Source organism: Catharus ustulatus, chromosome 10 (genome assembly GCF_009819885.2).
Source record: "Catharus ustulatus isolate bCatUst1 chromosome 10, bCatUst1.pri.v2, whole genome shotgun sequence".
In the NCBI taxonomy this organism is placed as follows: Eukaryota; Metazoa; Chordata; class Aves; order Passeriformes; family Turdidae; genus Catharus; species Catharus ustulatus.
The window spans coordinates 1,452,449-1,473,406 of NC_046230.1; the positions used below are offsets into that span (position 1 = coordinate 1,452,449).

The 20,958-nt window shown below is 48.5% G+C and overlaps 1 protein-coding gene across 1 annotated transcript; it reads left to right on the plus strand.

The window, feature by feature from the left end:
- The first annotated feature begins 172 nt into the window (after positions 1-172).
- On the plus strand, positions 173-20,652 carry LOC117001081 (opsin-3-like). Its single transcript, XM_033069254.1, has 4 exons — positions 173-532; positions 2,977-3,305; positions 16,931-17,164; positions 20,299-20,652. The coding sequence occupies exons 1-4, from the start codon at positions 214-216 to the stop codon at positions 20,488-20,490; spliced, it is 1,074 nt and encodes a 357-aa protein (XP_032925145.1). The 5' UTR covers positions 173-213; the 3' UTR covers positions 20,491-20,652.
- Positions 20,653-20,958: the final 306 nt, after the last annotated feature.

Sequence of the window (20,958 nt, forward strand, 5' to 3'; positions counted from 1 at the left end):
CTGCTGTGCCCGCTGTGCTGCTGTGCCCGCTGTGCCCACTGTGCTCCTGCGCTGCTGTGCTGCTGTGCCCACTGTGCTCCTGTGCTGCTGTGCCCGCTGTGCTGCTGTGCCCACTGTGCTGTGCCCACTGTGCTGTTCCCGCTGTGCTGTGCCCACTGTGCTGTTCCCGCTGTGCCGTGCTGCTGTGCCGTGCCCGCTGTGCCGGAGCGCATCATGCGGGCCCCCGGCGCCGCTGCCGCCTGCGGGGATGGCCGGGACGAGCCCGAGCGCTGCCTGAGCCCCGCTGGGAGACTGGCGGCCGCCGTGTGCCTGGGCGCCCTGGGCAGCCTGGGCTTCTGCAGCAACCTGCTGGTGCTACTGCTCTTCTGGCGCTTCCCGGCGCTGCGCTCCCCCATCAACCTGCTGCTGCTCAACATCGCGCTCAGCGACCTGCTGGGCTGCGCCCTGGGCACTCCGCTCGGGCTGGCCGCGGGGGCCAGCGCCGCTCCGGGGGCCGCCTGCGCCTGGCACGGCTTCGCCACCGCCCTCTGCGGTGAGTGGGACCCGCCCGGGCCGCAGGGAACGCGGGGGGGTGCGGGGGCTGCACCCGCGGAGCGACCCTGGGAGGGGACGGGACAGCCCCGGCAGGTCCGGGAGGGAACGGGACTGGACAGCGCCGGGAGATGCGGGAGAGAACGGGACGGGACAGCCCCGGGAGATGCGGGAGAGAACGGGACTGGACAGCCCCGGGAGATGCGGGAGGGAACGGGAGGGGACAGCCCCGGGAGAGAACGGGACGGGACAGCCCCGGGAGAGAACGGGACGGGACAGCCCCGGGAGATCCGAGAGAGAACGGGACGGGTCAGCCTCGGCAGCTCCGGGGAGGGCAGCGGAGGGCACGGGCAGTCCCGCACGGCTGCACAGCCCCACAGCCACAGCACAGCCCCACAGCCACAGCACAGCCCCACAGCACAGCCCCACAGCCACACAGCACAGCCCCACAGCCACAGCCCCACAGCACAGCCCCACAGCCACAGCACAGCCCCACAGCCACAGCCCCACAGCACAGCACAGCCTCACAGCCACAGCACAGCCCCACAGCACAGCACAGCACAGCCCCACAGCCACAGCCCCACAGCCACAGCTGCGCTGGGAGCGTGTCCGGGGCAGGAGAGTGGCGGACACGATGAACTCGGGCTGTGCGTGGGGAGGGGACACCCGGCACTCTGCTCCGGCCAGGAGCACAGGGCTGGCGTGAAAATCTCCCAGCTTCAGTGGCTGTTTTGTTGGGAAAAGCCCAGAAGCCCCCAGGCAGCGCTAAGTGTGAGTCCTCATTCAGGCTCCACAGTGTGTTTCCAGCGGCTGCCGAAGAGCTCTACAAAGTTTAAGGCATGAAAGCGGAGCATAGAATCACCCTCGTTTAGGTTAGAAAGGACCTTTAAGCCCATGAAGTTCAATTACTACCGCAGCACTGCCAGGCACAGGACCAAGCCCTGTCCCTGAGTGTCACAGCTCAGCTCAGCCCAGCTCAGCTCAGCATCTCTGAGTCTGCGATCTCTTGGAAATCTGGCGGCTTCCAGCCGTGAACCCAGATCCCACTGCAGGAATGGGCAGCACTGGGCAGGACAGGCCGGCAGAAAAGAGCAGCCCTATGTGCCTGGACCTTTCCCCAGGCGAGTGTCGTCTCCTGTCAGCCGGGCACACAGAGGGAGAGCCCCGGGGCAGCAGTGAAGGGGCTGTGGGGACGGCAGGCACAATATATGTAATGTTACACATAACAACAGTTCACGTCTTCAAGCTTCCTGGTGCTAAAATTTTTCCCAGCCTGCTGGACACTGCAGACACTGGCACACATTGGTGGGGCTCCCCCCAGCCAGCATTCACACTGAGCGAGGCTTTACCAGCAGAGCATCCCTCTGCCCATCAGTACAGACCTGAACAAGCCCAGGAACACAGCTCAGCCTGGCACCCAGAGTTAACACAGCCACACAGACACTGACACTGCTCATGCACACTCTAAAGTGATATTTGCAGCAGCTGCAGTTTGGATGTTTGCTGCCGTCTCTTTCCCTCATGAAGTTATACAAGATTACAAGCCAAATTTGTGCATGTAAAACCTTTACTTGGCAAGGAAAGTTTAGCAAGAGTGTGTCAGCATCCACCAATACCCCCTTGTACCTGCCAGCATCACTTCCACAATGCAGCCTGGAAGGAAAATTGCAAACTCTTATATCAGCTTTAGAAATTACCTCCCCTCCAGCATTTCTGCATGCAAAAGAAGCCTTTGATTTGCTACTGGTGATTTTGTTGTCCCTTTGTTGTCTGCTGGCAGTACCCCAATTGCAGGAGACCCACAGATGTCTCTGCAAAGGCTCTTTGCTGCCTGTCCCCCAAGGGGGGCACTTGCTGGCACAGGGGGCTTCAGGACATGGGTTTAATCCACAGTTCTTCATTATGCAGAGCATGAAATCCATCTGAAAAACCTGTGGGGCTGCACTTCCCCAAGAATGGTTCAGAAGGATGCACTTCTGAGCTGGTAGAGAAGCACCAGAGCAGCTCCACACTTTGGGCAAATCTGGATATTAATCTGGAATTTTACAGGTGTAGCAAGAACCAAATCTGATGGAGAAGCCAGGATTTTGCTGCAGGTCTCTCTCTCTCTCTCACACACACACACACACACACACACACACACGTATCTGTTCAGACAGATGTGCTTAATTATTGATCAACATTTGAATAAATATTAAATAACATTTATAGCTGGCTAGCTTTGGCTGGACACATGTTTCAACACCTCCAGCTTTTGGTGAGTGGAGTCAGGCTCTCAGCACCTCTCACTCTTAGGGGGACACCTCCAGTCCCGGTCCTTGCCCACCTTGTTTGCAAAGCCAGTGCCATCAGTCTCATCCATAGCTTGAAATATTTTTTTGGGGAGACAGAGCAAAGCCTTCATTTGTTCATGTGTTGCTGATACAAGTGTCTGGTTTGATACAGGCATCATCTCTCTCATATCCCTGGCTGTGCTTTCCTACGAGCGTTACTGCACCATGACGAGAACAGCAGAGCCTGACACCACCAACTACAGGAAAACATGGGCAGGCATCATCCTGTCCTGGACATACTCCTTGCTCTGGACCGTTCCCCCGCTGTTTGGCTGGAGCAGCTACGGGCCAGAAGGACCAGGGATAACCTGTTCTGTGAACTGGCATTCCAAGGATGCCAACAACGCATCCTACATCATCTGTCTTTTCATCTTTTGCCTTGTAATCCCTTTTGCCATCATTGTCTATTCCTATGGGAAGCTGCTCTGTGTGGTCAGACAGGTGAGTTGATTCCTCAGCTGCCTTTTGACTGTGACCCCAAACCAGGCAGAAGTCCATGATCACCATTTCCCTTTAGGACTCCTCTGCTCTCTGATTCACCCCTGGAAATCTCTGCTGTGACTGTCCTGGGGACAGGCTCCAGTCTGCCAGGGCTTTAAAAGTCATACTCAGGGGTGTACAGCTGGAGCTGATGCCTTGGGGTGGCTCCCTAGAACAGAGGCTGGACAAGGTTAAGAGAATAAAGTGGGGATTTATTAAAGGCCTTCAATAGATACACCTGGGGCAGTCAGAAACCTCAGAGGCTACACCCAGAATGGACAATGATCACGAGTTTTTCAGACAATTACAAGTTTGGTCCATTTACATATTGGGGGTTAGTCCTCCAATTACAGCCTCGGGTAATGAAGCCATTTACCACCAGTCTGCTCCCCACAATTCACTTTGGTTTATACTTTTTGGGGCCTGAGGCTGTAGGGTGTCCTTGAGTTTCAGACCTAAAGAGATGGTTTTGTCTGAATATAATGGGAGAACAGCAGCTGACAGGCTATGGAGTTTTACAGTTATACCCTAAAACACTACAGGACTTGAAAGTATTAAAGCTAAAATTCTAAGGCATCAGAGGCTCCTATAACAGCATCACAGATGAGAGAAGTTTGCCAGAGCACTCTAAATACTTCAAATTACCCCTAATTAAAACTAGGAAAGATTTACCTACCTTGATGAGATTTGTTCTAGGATTTAAATCTGTTATGGAGAGGTGAGCATTATCAGCAGGTCCAGCAGCTGCAGGGTCAGTGGAGAGTGTGTGAGCTGTGATTTCTGAAGATCAGTGCTTCTCTTCTGAAAGCAGAAAAGTGAGCCCTGCAACAAAAGGCTGCTAAGAAAATAGTCACATATAACCAAGCTGCTAGTGGGATCAGGAAAAGCAGGAAGATGTAACTTAACAAATACAAACTAAGACAGACCTGAAGCAGATAACCCTGGACACAAAGCAAAGCCAGTCCATAAATGACCATGAGCTTTTTTTTGCCAAGATAAGGAATGTTAGCTGTAAATATTGCTACCCCAGTGGAACATTAGGCACCAAGCACCATCAGGGCAGCACGAAATGCCAGTGCAGAGGTTTTTCCTCCTTTGTGAAGAACATCTGCCTTCAGCCCCGAGTCCTGGGGAGTGATGGACCAGCACTGGCTGCTCATAGCATGGAGATGCTGGGAGAGACTGGTGAGCATGGCAGCCCCTCACTGGGGACCAGTCTGTGCACAGGCAAGAACCTCTTCCAGCACAAAGGGATCATTCACCCCCTAAACCCCTCCACACTGGGTCCCTGCACCCTGGGAGCCCGCCCCAGCCTGAGCTCCAGCTCCATCAGTGTTACCAGATCTTGGGCTCACCTTGTGCAGCAAGCACCTGAAAGATAAGTGGGAATTACATAAGATCACTCTGTGAGCCATGTTTGCAGATGTAAACATTTAATTTAACTTATTATTGCTCAGGGACTTTGGGCAAAAGCAAATTAAATCAGTGGAGATGCTTAAATTAATCCTTATACACTCCCCAGCCCATTCTCTTGTTATGAATACCTTCCATTCCCCACAAAAGCCAGCTCAGGCCTCCCTGGTCACCTTTTGCTGGGAACAGCTTCTTGTCCTGCCCCACCATGGACCAGTCTCCTGAGTGCAGGCAAGGGCTGGATTTCATAGTGCTTCAGTGTTTTTCCATCTTTTAAAGCTAAAAATAATGGGGGTTTTTTGCTTGTTGCAAAGTATTCACAGCAGCTGGGGCTGGGGCAGGTCCTGCCTGCAAGAGAGGCTCTTCCTCTCCAAAGTTCCTCCAAGGGCAAGAAACAGCAACAAACCTGCTTTCCTGTCGAAGGCTGTGCTGTCTGATGTGTCAGAGTGATCCCCACAGCTTGGACAAGCTCTCCTGGCTCTGCCCTCTGCAGTGCCAACAGAACTTTTATTCCTGCTGGAGCTGACCTGTGCAGCAGCACTGAAAGGTGCAAGTTTTCACATTAAATACTCTTCCCACTGATGCAGCCATCACATGAAATGCCACATTTGGCCTCAGGAGAGTTGTCTGTCTTCAGGACAGCTGTGGACATGAACCAGGTGAGCTACAGCAGCAGTTCAGGCAGCAGCAGAGCTCAGCAGCTTTGGCAGAGCCCTCTGTGAGTGCAGTGAGCAATAGGATCCCTTCAGTGAAGTGAGCTGCTCCGCAGGGACCGCAGTGCTGTGGCAGAGGGACAGGGTGGTGGCAGGGGCTGTTACCCTCCCTCTCAAATGACAACTCTAAAGGTCAGGAGCTGTCTTTCCTGTGCTCTCTGGTCCCGCAGAAACCCCAAAATAATATGAAAATTTTTCTGTCTGGATCTAAATTATCCTTTCAGGAAAGGGGATTTTCCACGAAGAGGGGAAGTCAGAACTGGATGGTCCTGTGGATGCACCTGGGCTCCTTTGGGAAGTCAGGAGGGATGAGAGGTGCAGGAGAAGAAGCCTCAGAACCTCTCTCCTGCCTCCCATCTCCAGAGGGATCCAATGGGCATCCCCATGCTCATTCCTACCCAGGCTGCTCCCAGCTGTTTGTGCTGCTGCCCAGGATCCCCCAGGGCAGCAAGGTGCAGAAGCAGCAAAACCCCTGGTGTGTGAAAGAGAGAAAGAAAAAAAAAATGGACAAAATAAGCTTCACATGCCAGCTTAATATTTAAGGAATTGAAAAACAGATGTTTGTGCTTTTAGTGGATCCTAAATTATAGGCAACACTCTGTAAGCCTTTAATGGTGCTTTCAGCTCCTGCCATGAATATATTCCTGTAACTGAGTCTATCTGCACCACTTACAGGAGTAGAACTGTGCTGGGAGATCAGGGTGTTTGGTTTCAGCCAGGCATGAAAAATTGTTTCCTTTCACTTGGCATTTGTATTTTCATGCTCTGATTTCTGACTTGATTGTAATCACAGGAGATATGCAGGGATGCTTCAACTCCTGGAAATTGGTCCAGGCTCCCGTTCCCACTGGATTGTTTCAAGGTCACAGCTTCCTTAAACTTGAAGAAAATTTTCACCATTAAGAGTGGATCTGTGTTTCTTCCCATGTCTTGTTTGAGGCTGGCAGGGAATGGCCAGAGGGAAGGGTTTGCTCTGAGCCATTTAAGATGAATACAGGTGATTACAGCACACTGTCGAAAATAAATCTGAATTATGAAAACAACCATTAGAAAATGAGGGCTATCTAGGTTTCCAATCACATTGAGCTTTAGTCTTAATTGTCCCATTTCTGAGAAGTCTTTCTGCTTTGACACAGGTTTCACAGCTCTCCTTTGAAGGACTGTGCAGGGGCCAGGCAGAAGCAAAAAGAGGGGAAGCAAGAGCAGGATGCAGGTGTGCCCTGGCAGACAGCTGGGTCAGGGGGTTCATCTCTGCTTCCTTGGCTTCACCACAGCACCCCAGGGGATGGCAGGAGTGGCTGTGCCCCCCATGTTCAGCTCCATTCTTGAAAGGCAGAAATCTGTCAGCTGGGGTTTGCTGCAGAGAGCAGGGATGCTTTAGGATGCCTTGGTTTTGTAGCAGAGCCTGGAGAGCATGTCCAGGCAGCTCCAGAGGAGCTCCCAGCATCCATGCTCCATCCCACAGCAGAGAAGCTGTAATCCCTCAGCTCAGATCACTATGGGAGGATGACAGAATTTACAAAGGTTTGGAAATGACAGAAGTGAAACAGAGCCTAGGAGGCAGCTGACAGCCAGGCTGAGAAAGCTGGGAGGAGCAGAACAGCAAATCTGCCTCTTCCTCTGCAGAGCCACTGTCCTTGGAGGGCCTGGCAGCCACAGAGGGACAGAGGCTGTCAGGGTGACCTGTTCAGTGCTGCTTGCAGCAGGGCAATCCCTCTGGGACGTGCAGGGAGGCTGGACTCATCCTCCTCCAAAGCCTTTCAAGGCTGGTTTGAAAAGTTTGGTCAAAGCTTCTGCAAAACCCCTCCAGCCAGCAGGAACTGTACACATGGACCCTCAAAGACAGCTTTGGCATGCAAACAATCCGCCAAGAATCACTGGTTTGGAATTTCTCCTGGTACCAGCACTTGGTGCCAGCATTGGGTTCACCCTGAGCTCGGGGATGTCCTGAGGAGTCTCCCTTGCCCTTCCTGTGTTTCAGCTCTTTGCACAGCCCCAGGTGTGGTGTGTAGAGATGCCTGCCTGGGCAAACCCCCTGGGCAAACATGATTTGCATCCCAGATTCCAGCTAGAAATAGCCAGCTCACTGAAAGCAACACACAGGAAAAATTCCTGAATCCTGCAGGAGACAGCCATTCTGCTGCCAGGGTCCGGAGCAGCTGTAGTCAGCACATGCAGCCTTGTAATGCTTGCTGGAAACAGAAAATCATTTTGTGAGCACAGGGGTTAGAAAGTCATTAGTTAGAACCATTGACAAGCTTGGCTGAGTCTTCTCACATGACTTGTCACAATGCAAATATAATCAATTCCAGCTTTTGTGTCACTGTATTACAGTGTGGTTGGGGTTTTTTTCCCTTTAATTCACAGACAACCTACTCCTCTATTATCTCCTTGACAAATGAATCTGAGGGTCTGCCTTCAGACTATTGACCAGTGTTCACCCAAGCAGATCAGTGCAAGGCTCAATATTCTGCTTTTCTGCACAGACTCCTGCCCTGGGTTGAGCCATATCAGGGTAAATCCACCTGGAGCAGTAATCACAGGCAAGGAAGGAAAAGCCAACATCTTGGCATGGTTTCAGCCAGCCCTCTGCCCCCTTGATCGCTCAAGTGTTATGAAAAAGAAAAAAGTGCAGCAAGGAGGCATTTGATGTGTTACATGCTAATTCCATTATGTCAATCAGCAAGTCCAGCAGTTTCTGATGCTGGGGTAATAGTTTCCTACAGCATGGGCAGAAGAAACTAGGGGGGAACAGCTCTGTTTTCCAGCAATTCCCTTCCACTGGCAGGAAGGGGGAAAGGTGTTTTACACTGCTCCTTCAGCATTAATCTGGACAATATGAATAGCCACCATAAATTGAGGCTGAACTGGGCATGTGAGACAGACACATTCCCAAGGGTAGGAATCATGACAGCTTCAGCACTGGAACACCTCAGACACCAGGGAAGAGAAAATCAGTCTTGAGACAGCTGAACCCAGAAAAGCTGCAGAAACCATGCAGGTCAGTGATGGAAGAGGGATAACCAAGGAGTTGGCTTTCTTGGCTTCAGTAGAGCTCAGTCCCAGTGAAAATGCAGGGGAAGGTTTCTGTATTTCCCCACTCGGACAGCAGCAGGAGCTCTGCCCATTCCAGATGCTCTGCATGGCTCCTCATCCGAGCTGCTCGTGGTGCCTTGGTCTCTGCTGCAGGCTCCCCTTCTCAGGACTCTTTCTTCTCTGGGCAGTGGAAGATCTGATACCTACATGTGATGCCTTTTTGGGACTCCCTAAAATCAGAGGCCAAACAAAACTAAGAGAATAAAAAGCAGTTATATTTATTGAAAGGCCTTCGGGTACATTTTGGGCAGATGAAGCCCCCCAGGGGCTACACCCAAAAATGGATGACAGGTCCCAGGTTTTCACACTTTTATAAGTTTGGTCCATTTACATATTGGGGGTTAATCTTCCAATTACAGCTTCAGGTAATTAAGTCATTTACCCCAAGTTTGCTCCCCCAACTCACTTTTGTTTCCATTTCTCAGGGCCTGAGGCAGTGAGGTGTCCTTGATTCCCAGGCCTGGAGAGGAATTGTTGTGTCTGACCAAAATGGGAAAGCAGCAGCTCACACTGTGTGTGGAGTTTAGAGTTATACACTAAAGAATTGCAAAGGATCACAAATGTATGAGAAATATAGTATAAAAGTTGAAGTCCTAAGGCATAATGTGAATACAAAGCACATGTGCAGTGAGGGCCAGAGCCCAGGGGCTGGATCTGGAAAATGGGCAACACTTCCCCCTTTGGGATACTGTGATTCACTGCAGGATTTGCCTAAAGAGGGACACTGCCTGTCCTCAGCTTCTCCAGAGAGCTGGAGGGGAGACACCTCGTGCTGGGTGTGCCACAGCATCATTTCTCCAACAGCAGTCACTGACCTGATGAACACATCAAGGATTTTTCTAGTTGAAAACAAAGCAGCTGTGATTTTTTTTTTTTTTTCTCCTGTAGCACAAATATTTTTCCACAGGTGCTTCCAAACATCAGGAGTGTCTGAGCACAGACAGTGAGGGAAGCAGAGCCTTGCAGAGCTCTCTCCCTTAGGACAGCAGGGAGCAGCCATGCCCTGCAGGCTGAGCTCCACTGCCCTCCTGCCCAGAGAACACATCCTCCTCCCCTGGCTCTTACTGGCACTCCATCCTGTACCACAGGTAACACTGAAACACCTCCACTCCTTCCTGATACTCTGCAGTGTACCACAGAAAACACCTAAGAATATCTCCACTGTCAGTGAGAACCACAGTCATTTCTGATTAAAGAAGCAATGCAAGGTGCAGAAGGAGGGGAGCCAAACCAGAGTGAGCATCAGTGGAGCTGAGATGTTTTAATAACCATTCTCACTGACACATGGGCTGTGCAGATTCCTAACTCCAAAGGACATCCCTGCTCAGGAAGCCCCCCAGCTTGGAAGCACCCTGGCTGTGTTACAGAGAACTCAGGGACTCAGAAGAGTGAGGCCACATTTAGAACCCAGCAAACCCCCATCGTGCCCACACTGGTGCTCCAACCTTTGCAAACAATGACCAGGATGAATTATTTTAATATCCTGGTATTTGAAATAAAAAATTAACCTCTTTAGTGATTTCAAGACCTCTCCTTACAGCCCTCTGTTTATAATAGCAAGTGAGGGACTGAATTGAGATTTAAATTTTGATCTTAAATCACGTGTTTCACCCTTGAGAGGACAGAGGTGGGTGTGAGGGGATGCTGCAAGCACTTCAAAGGATCTCTGAGCCAAAGAGCTCCTCCCTTGAACACACAAGGCCCTCACTGGCTCCTCCAGCACCTACCAAGCCCCCTCAGAAATGAGAAAAATTGCTGCTGCAGAGGTGAAAGACATCAGCTCAGCAGATGGGAATGGATTTCTTCTCTCTCCTCACAGCTCCCTGTAAGCTCTGGCAGAGGTCTGTGTTAATACTGGAAACAGCAGCTGCCAGAAAACCATCAGTAGCTGATGGTCCCTGCATGGGCTGTGTGATCTCCTGCCAGCCTGAGACCACCTTCCTTTGCTTATAGCCAGCCCTAAGTGCTCCTGGCCAAATTTCCACTGTACCATTCTTGTTAATTCACTCACCACAGGAGATTTTTCCACAGCCTTCATTTACAGGAAAAGAAAAGACGATCTGCAGAGGTAAATCTTCACCCAGCTGTTAGTGCTGGGCAGCGCCAGGAGCACAGCCTGAGGGTCAGAAGTTTTGTTTGGACCCCCAAACTAGTGGGGTGTCCTCTTTGTGTGAACAGGCAAACTTGGGATATTTTGGCGCAGACCCAACTCATTAAGGTACATGAACACACCCTGTATTTAGATTTGAAGCTGAGGCATAAGCATCAGTGGGATTTGGAGCATGTTTTGTACATCATGAATGGTCACATTTGTCATCTGGTTCCCTTTCCCTGGCACAGCCAAGTGAGGTGAGGTGTCCACAGCATTCCAAAAGCAAGGAGATGTTCAGGGCAACCCAAACTGTGTGTCAATAACTGAGGGAGAAAAAGGTAAAACAGCATAGGAAAAAGGCAGGGGGAAAGGAAATGTTTGACTAGAAAAATCAGTAACTTATGTGGGCTGTTGTCAAGCTGGAGTGATACACATGTATTGATGTGGTTGAGGATTTCTCTGCCTTTCCACACACCCTCAGCTGTGCAGGTCACAGACATCTGCTCTTGGATCTCTGCTTGGGCAAGGAGTGAGCACGGGGCAGTGCAGGGCAGCCCATAAACCTCAGTGAAGACAAACTGGGACTCAGCTCCAACAGCCCAACACCTTCTGCAAAAGAAGGATGCAATTCTGGTTGAAATTATTCAGCAACCGGAGGCAAAAGCAATTTCTTACAGATGTTTTTTCCTTCCCGTGCATAAGGTGTTCCATTATCCATAAAAATACACTTAGTCCCAGGCAAGAAACCAAGAATCAAGAATGCTGTGGTTGTGGAAGGAAGGTGCAAGGCTCTCCACAGCCCACAGGCAGGCTTGCTTCTGCCCTGGAAATCCTGGGGGAGGACTCCCAGCCTTGAGAATAATTGTGGGAGGTTGCCCTTGAAACTAATACCCACCACTTTAAATCAATTTCCCTCTCTGCTCTGCCCCACCAGCTCAGCTTTGCTGGGTGTGCAGCTGGGGCTGGCAGAGCTCCCCAGTTTCAGCCAAGGCAGAGCAGGAAGCTCTGCTGCCCCTGCAGAAAAAGGTGCTGCATTTTCTGTGACTTTCAGAGGACTGATAAATCCTTTCCATTCCACATCTTTTACAAAACACTCCCACCTCACATTCCCCTATTTCCCCAAAGCATGCAGAAAAAAAATCTATCTATCTATCTATCTATCTATCTATCTATCTATCTATCTATCTATCTATCTATCTATCTATCTATCTATCTATCAGGGGGATTTCTAATTATCCTCTGTGATATAGGAAATATCTGGGCCCCAACCAGTAGGGACAGGGCTTAGTTGGTGTTGCACAAAGGACACTACAAAAGGTTTGTCTTTCACTCAGACAAAGGAATTCAGATTTTTGTCATCAATGATAAAGCCAAGCCTCATGAAATGCCAATTTTCCAGATCCAGCACAGGTAATCAGCATGCTGGGAATCTGGGAGGCAGAAGTTCCAAGTGACAAACCAAGCAGTGGAGCTGCTTTTTGCCTCCTGTCATTTTGAGTCTCCAGCTTTGCTCTCCCCCATCTGTCCTGCAGACTGATCTGCTGGGCTCACGGCTGTTCCCTCACTGTTTTGTGGGGTAAAAGCCCCAGGTGTGTCAGGAATGGAGCTCTCCTCTCACAGAGAAGCATTAAAGCACACATGGAACAGAGCTTGCTTTCCCCACTCTCATTTTCATGGCAAGGCACTGAGTGGATGGGACTTTGAAGAAAGCCAGTGCTTCACTGTGGATGCAGGTAACCAGTTTCTAGCTTTTATGATTGTACTTGGAGGTTTTTAAGTATAATTCAAAGGCTTGAATGTAAGGAGGGATCAAAAAATTTTCCATAAAAATAAAATCTAACTTGTTCTTGCAACATTTCCCTATGAGAGGGCCATCCATTTATTTCCTCTCCAAGTAAAGCTTTTTTTTAATTAGTATTAGAACAGATCATGAAATACTGTTAAACCACCACTGAATGACTGCTCACTGTTTCAGAACTTCAAGGAAATTCTCAATAATCTTAGAATCATAGAATAGGTTGTGTTGGTTTTGAAGGGAACTTAAAGATCATCTAATCCCAACCCAAAGGGTTGAGGGTTTCCCCTGGAGCATCCAATTTAGCTCCCTACATTTATCAATTCTTAGAAGCAGGGCATATGCTGATGGACAGGGACCACCAGGAATTCTCACATCTTCTTCAGAATAAATCAGACTGACTTTCAATGTGCAGGCTATGCACTTTAATTGCATCTCCATTAGGTTACAGTCTGGTTCCTCAGTTCATATTCAAACAACCCCAGCCATGAATTCTCCAGGGCAGAGCATAACTGAGTACATGTGATTTCACAGCTCCTGGGCTCCTTCTGATGAGCAGGCAGTGATGCCTGAAGGTGCTCAGCTGCTGCCACAGCCCAGCAGTGCCTGTGCTGCCCCTTTTGTCTCTGCTTTGCTCACAGGGCTCAGCTGGCATGTTCAGGCCAGCACAAGCACCCTTTGGTTGAGTTATTTTCCCCTTTATCTCCCTTATTTTGACATTTCTCAGGGACCATCTTAGTGCCACGAGTGTTGCTGTCAATTCTCCAGGCTCTGAATAGCATGGTGGTTTCACAAAAAGATAAGAGAAAGCAGAGTCACTCAGCTGAGATTCTCAGACAACCCTGGAGATTCAGAAGTTCTTCCCATGGCTGAACCTCCCAGGTGGCTCAGCTGTGTTCTCCAGGCCTGGATGTGACTGAGCCATTTCCATGCCCAGTGCTGAAAACACATTTTTTACTTTCCTAGTAAAGTGATGACTCTGTTCTTTCTGCACAGTGTCAGCAATATCAACCAGGGATTTGCTGTGTCCACAGTGACCTCTATTTAAACCTGTCCTGATTGTTTGTTGCATTAGTCACTCATCCATGTCCTTCTGTCTGTGACATCCAGTGCCAGACCACACAAACACAATTTGAGAGCATTTCTGATCCTACACTGGGAGGACAGTTGTGTACAATCCCAATTATAGTCAGTGAAATTTTTAAAAAGGCAAATTAATCACTTCTGCAGGTTGAATAACCACCTCGAGGTGCTTCACTGCAGGAAAAAAAGACAAAGAAACATAGCCAGTGAAAAATCAACACCCTTGGGAAGCAAGAGTAGAAAATATTGGAAGAGCAGGATGGGGCCAGGGCTTCCAGCTCCCCAGTCCTGCTAACTCAGTACACTGGGCCACACATTCTACATATAGAAGGCTTGATACAGAGGCAAAATAAATTTTAGGAAACTAAAACATTATTTTAGAAGAAACAGATACTCAATTTCCAGTGAAGAAGATATGAAGGCCATAAAAGTACATTTTTCATGGTTGTATTCTATACCAAAACCTACAGAAACAGAAAATTTTAAAACAAATTTCTTGCACAGCAGGTTGAAGTTTAGATTTTTGACCAAAGCAGAAGCAAAGGACAGTGCACAGCAGGTCAGGGCAGCCCTGTGCTGAACTCCTGCAGTGGCATTGTTGCTGTTAGCCCTGAGCCACGAACAGCCTGAGCTGGCTTTCCAATCTCCATGGGCAGCAACCAAAGGCAAGATGGGCCAGACTTGTGCTCTTGGCTTTCCTGGAAGTTATCAAGACAATTAAACTAGAAGGCCACAGCACCATTCTTCAGTATCATTTTCACACAGCTCTTTGCTTTGTCCGCCTCCAGAGGGGGATCTGATGCCAGGCACAGCCCAGAGCTACATGGTACAGCCAAGCCACCATCTGCTGATGGCCTGCAGCAGCATTTCAAGCTTGCTGGGTTTGATTTAGTTTTGCAAAAGTTTTCTGCATGTGTGCCAAATATGAGTATCTCAGGTTTCCTTGACTGACCAGGAGAGCCTTGTAGTTAAAAGCAAAAATGCTTCAAGGAAAGTTACAGAAGTGGGAGGATATTCAAGCACACTTGCCTCATGGGATGAAAATAATAATTTCCTGCTGCTGGCAAGGAAATGGAAACCTTTCCTTGCTTACCATGTAGCCATTCCTGCATTCCTGGTATCAGCAATCTGAACCTGGAAGATTTTTTTTTTTTTTTTTTTTAATTTATTTTTTTAGGAAAGGATAAAACACTTCAGAAGTCAAGAGAGCAATACCTGGTAGAGTTTACCTGAGAAGGGAGTGTTGCCCAGAAGTCCCACTGGCTTTAGAGTGAAGGCTTTAGTGCCCAAAAGCAGCTGCTCCCTGTGCAGCCCCATGCAGCAGGATTTGCAGAGATGTGGAGAGCAAGAATCACACAGCTCCCTGTGCCCCCAGCCCTGCCCAAGGTTATTCCATGGGAAATCCCTCCAGAGCCCTCCTCCCATGCCCAGCCTCACACCAGCCTGATTTCCACCTAGAAGACATCAGAAAAACATTTATCCTCTCTGACCTCACCTGAAGGAAGAGGTGGTTTGGTTTCCTTTTCTGAAATTGATAGAAACCAACAGAACCAAAAGGAGTTTTTGGTCTTCCTTGAGGTGCCATCACCCACCACCCATCCCAAGTGTCTCCTGACAGGGGGGGTGCACAGGAGGGTCTCAGGAAGGCACAAAGGAACTGGGGTTTGTGGGGACACTGATCCCTGGCAGCTGGTGCTGATGCCTCTCATCAGGAGCCTCAAAAGCCAAGCACACATGATGCAAAATGCAGCCCCTCTCTTGTCTCCATCCTTGTCTCCACCCCAGTCCAGCTGTTTGGACTTCATCACACAGCCTGAGTGAAGTTTTATACCAAGGCATGGTATTTAAAAAGTCCACACACAGGGAATGTGCATAATAAAATTCTTACAAAATACAAAAATCTACACATTTGTACAAAATTCTTATCAGCTCCATGAGATAGAATGCAAGAAGATAAATGTGAGCTTTCTGTCTGAGATGCCTTTGAATAAATCTGAGCTACTGATGCCTGTGGGTGGCTGTGAGTGAAATATTCACTTCTCACTAATGGAAATATTTTGATTAACAACTTTATTTGCCTAGTGGCAAATATCACTTTTTTTCCTTTTAAATCACAGACAAGTGTCATAAAAGATTTCATTTGCACATTAACAAGATATTAATAAAGTACTTGGTATTTGAGTTCCCTCAGCAGGCAATTACAGATATGCTCTATTTTTTGAACAGTTTTGGTTAGGGTTTTTAATTAGTCTCAAGGTGACTTCCAACTCTCAAATACACCCTGATGGATTCTCCACAAAACTGCTTGTAATAATTAGTTCCTTGTGCTCACTGCAGCACTTCTCAGGCAGGCATTACACAGCAGTCACTGAGAGGTCTGGTTTTCAAAACACACTGAAAGCCAGGAAACAAAGGTGAGGCGCAGGCCAGCAGTGTTTATGTGCAGCATGATTTACTTGCAATGTGTGAGCCCAGAGTTCAGAGGAGGAGCCTGTAGTAAATCACCTGAACTCAAGTGCTGCCTTTTGCCACGGGTTCAGGGCAGGAAGTTCCCTCACCCCCTGTCATTCATTTCCCCAGTGCCCTGTGGGTACAGGGCATTTCATCCTTGCTGGGGATTTCTCCTGGCAGGGCTCAGGCAGGGTTCTGGGAGCACTGGGAGCTGTTGTCACACTGGGCACATTCCTCCTCCTTCCCTCCTGCCCAGGATACTCCTGGTAGAAGCTGGGGTTTGCAGTAAGCTGGAGGAGGTGTTGTAGATGAAGGGTGCTTTTGCCTTAGGATTTCAGCTTTTGTGTTTTTCATCTATTTGTAATCTTGCAATTCTTTAGTGTATAACTCTAAACTCCATACACAGTGTGAGCTGCTGCTTTCCCATTTTGGTCAGACACAACAATTCTTCTCCAGGCCTGGTAATCAAGGACACCTCACTGCCTCAGGCCCTGAGAAATGGAAACAAAAGTGAGTTGGGGGGGCAAACTTGGGGTAAATGACTTCATTACCTAATTGAAGATTAACCCCCAATATGCAAATGGACCAAACTTATAAAAGTGTGAAAACCTGTGACCCATTGTCCATTTTGGATGTAGCCCCTGGGGGGCTTCATCTGCCCAAAATGTACCTGAAGGTCCTTCAATAAATATAACTGCTTTTTATTCTCTTAGTTTTATTTGGCCTCTGATTTTAGGGAGTCCCAAAAAGGCATCACTGTCAGGGACAGTCTGAGTACACACCACACCAGCCCTGCCCACAGGGCAGCTCCTCTCCAGCCAGACCAGCTCAGGGGACACTGCCAGCCCTGCCCTTAGTGCAGCCACCCCAGCAGCTCCCAGTAGCATCAGGGTCCCCAGCACAAGCAGAGCTGCTGCCTTACCTGTGCCTCTGTCCCACCCAGGTGAGCAGCGTCCAGCGGGGGCCGGGCCGGGGCCGGGAGCAGCGCATCCTGCTCATGGTGCTGGTGATGGTGCTGTGCTTCCTCCTCTGCTGGCTGCCCTATGCAGCTGTGGCACTCATTGCCACCTTTGGGCAGCCTGGGCTCATCACCCCTGCAGCCAGCATCATCCCAGCCATCCTTGCCAAGAGCAGCACTGTCTACAACCCCATCATCTACGTGTTTCTGAACAAACAGGTCAGTGAAATGCTCTCCTTCATTCTTTTGGATTCTATGTATGCAAGGAGGGGAAAACACAGCAAGGGGAGATAGAGAGAGCAGCAGTGACATCACTCAAATCCTTGAGAGGGAAGCTCTGAAAAAGGGCTCCAAGGAGCAAATCTATTGAAAAAATCTGCGCTTTTGAAGTTGGAAAACCAACTCCCCACATGTGCACATAGCAAATGACAGGTCCTTCCTTTCCATTGCACAATTTGACAAAAAGAGAAGAAACCTGTGTTCTGGCAAGAGTGAAAGCACCAGGAATTGGCTGAGGTGACTCAGATACGAGCAGTCCTGTGAGGATGTGAGCTCTTGCTGCCCCGCACCGAGCCCCAGCACAGCACATTGCCCACAGCATCTCCTCCTCTTCACAGCACCAGCTCTCCCCTCCCTGATTTAGGGTTTTAACCCCCCTCAAATCCTTCAGTTGCTCTTTGGTCCTGCTCTCCCCTCCTGAGAGCTGGTGGAGCAGTGAGGATCTGCCTGAAAGCACTGCCAGAGGAGCTGGGGCAGGGAACAGCACACAACAGGCAGTAGCCCCTTGCACAGGGACAGAGAATAAAAGTGAACATGAGCAGAGATCTACACAGCAAAGCAGAGAGCATCAGAGCTCTTCCAATCCCTCAGCCAGGTCCTGGTGCTTAGGCACATTGCATTGATCTTTGCCTTGCTGGGATTATAGCAAGTGGATCATTTGTTTCTCTGAGTCCTCCACTTGAAATTATTTTTGGAAGCTGTTAGGAAGCACAGACAGTAAATTGCTCAGTCCCTCTTGAAAACAAATGATGATGGTAAAACATTGATTTAAGTCTGGCTTAAATTAGATGTGGGTGTTTTTACTGGGACATGAGAAATTCCCAGGGAGTGAAAGTTTCCATGACACCATCCATCATCTCCACAGCATCCATCAGCTCCAGTCACTGCCACAAACAGCTCAGGGGGGTGCAGAATTCCCTGACATCCCTTCTCTGCAGGATTCCCTGACATCTTCTCTGTGATAGGAGCCCTTCTTTCCCTTCTCCTTTACTGTTAACTTTTGAATAAAGTCTCTCATGAAACTGCCTGGAACATTGGAGAGCTTTTGGCCTGCCCTGCCAGAGGAAAAGCCCCAAGCACACCAACACACAAAGGGTAACTCTGACTCACCTCAAACTCATCCAACCCTGCTTAAACCCAGAGAGGCAATCCAGAAATCACAGGCTGATCACAGCGTGTGCATGGGCTGGAAAGAGCACTCCAAAACAACACAGACTGTCCACAGGAGTTTTCTACAGACAATTCTAAATTAATTTTTTTTTACTAAATGCCTTGCTGACACAAATAGCAGCTAGCCACAAATAAAACTGGGTTTATCCATGTTGGACTCCTGAAGTTCACCATATACTTTTACTACTAGTGCTCCATACATGTTCCATTTTGTTTGTGGAAGGGTTTTGGTTTGGGAATTTTTTAAAAATTCCACTTGGTTTCCATTGCTAAAACACTGTTAGTGTTTTAGAAGCAATCAGTGCTCAGGGTTCTATATTCAGGGCAGAGTAAGAAGTCAGTGGTCTGGGTTTCTCTGCATTCAGGGGACAACCTCAGACCAGAAGATGCTGCAGCCACCCAGAAGTGCCAGGCAGGTGAAAATAGAGAGTGTTGGTCATCCAGAAAACCACATTCAACACCAACAGCATTCCTGAGGCTGTGGAAATCTATAGGAGATGCCTTGACAACTCACACAGCTGGCATTGCCCTCTAATTCTCTGCTATTTCTAAAACAATTCTATGTCCAGGCTCCCCCCACTACTTTGGGAAATGCCCAGAAATCTAATCTAATCAGGCTGGATAAAATCTGAGAACAGGCCAGATAAAATAGCATTTACATGGAGGAAATGCATCCAGGCAGGAACTAGGTGAAGGTCAAACAGATTGAAGAGACTCTCAAGCTGTAACAGAAATTTGCTGGGATTAAACAGCTGCAGAAAGGTTCCTGAGAAGAGCCACGTGAGCCTGACCTGAGAGGAGGGGGCAAAGCGAAAACTAGAAAACAGACAGTACTCCCCTTGAGTTTTGAAGCTGCTAATATTTCAATGCTCAGTGGTGAGAGGCTGATGAAAAATATATGATTATTACAAAGTAAGCTTTTAATCCTGAGAAAATGCAGCTTCTCATTGAAAAAAAGCAACCTCAGCTGATGCAAAAATTGTGTAAAACTTTTAAAAAAACACTTTCCCCAGCAAGCAAGGCTGCTGATGAAAAACCAGCATGATTTTTCATTTGGCTGTTGATAACAAGAGCTGTCAGAGCTTGTTGCTAGCAGCTGTGTTGTAAAGAATCACCAGCAATGTTGTTTTGGACTCTTGAGTGTAGAGAGATCAGTTATCAGTGTTTGACCCTGCAGCTTTAGGGAGGCCATGCACACAATCCACACCACATAAAACACCTATTTTTCCAGCTGCAGGTAGTTCCCCTCCCTTCATGCTTAGCACATTCCCTCTGCTCTCAGATACAAAGAATGTTTTGTTTTGCCATGCCATGCCACTGAAAAAATCCCTCCAGTTATGGATATCAAGCCAAGCCCTTCTGAGAGCTTAAACCAGGTTCTCATCTTTTCAGAGCAGCCAGCATCAGTTTCATTGATAATTCAATCAGTTCAATCCATACCACACTTTCAGCAATGGGGTATGTCCATAACCTGACTGCAGGAGGGATTGTCAGCTCCCCAAATTCTCTGTGCCATAGGAGGGTTTTCATCAGCTCAGTCAGGTGACAGGACCCTACAGACCTGAAAGCAGACCTTTGGTTCTCTGCATTGCCACAAAGTCAGTCACATCTGTAATCAATGAAGACACAGGACAGCTGTCACAGGCCTGTAACCTGTCCCAGAATTTTGTTTATGGCTCTCTCCCCTCTGTACTTCTCATGCTGAGGTCAAGGTCTCTTGGCATAGTGACATATTTATCTTCTACAAAATATTTCAACCTCCAATACAAAATATTATCACACCCATGTTATTCCAGAGCTATCCCACTAACTTAATTAACAAAAATATGATGAGATCAAGTCTGTCTTATAAAACCCAAGGTGAATTAAATTCCTGCTGACTTGCTGTTCTCTTTGTGTGACAGTTTTACAGGTGCTTTGTGGCACTCCTGAGATGCAACAAATCCCCCGTGAGTTCCTTGCCCAGGATGAAAAAGCAACAACAAAAGCCAGGTTCTGAAGAGCTTCTGCCAAAGCCCATCCAAGCCCAGCCACCCCAAAACAGAGATGCAGAGCATGGTGCTGCAGGACAGCTCCAGGAAACAATCTGCCTGTGAAGAGAGGAGGCAAACAGGAGAGAATTAGCAGCTTGCAGATGGTCCTTCCCTCCCTGGTTTGGATTATGCTCCTCCAAGAAGTCCCACGTTGCTTTTCAACACAACCTGAATGGATTATGAAGAACTATGCAGTTACAAAGTAAAGCTCTACTAAAATTTTAAGTGTGTGTATTGGTTATGTTTCAAACTTCAGAGATTGAGGTGAAGTTTAGGAAAATAAGTATTTTAGGGACTTTTCTTTTTAATTAACAGCTTACAAAGTTACTGCACCTAAAGATAAATTCCTCCCAACACTCAGGGAGGAAGCAACTCTGAATGCACAGCACTGAGCTGGGTAAAGCCTTTGTCTCTGGAAATCTGCCACTTTGTGAGCATCAGGAAAAAACAAGAGTGATTCCAGCCCTTTGTACAAGTGTAGCTATGAGGGCACATGAGGAGCAGAAGGGGCCAGGCCAGCCCAGGAAGGCT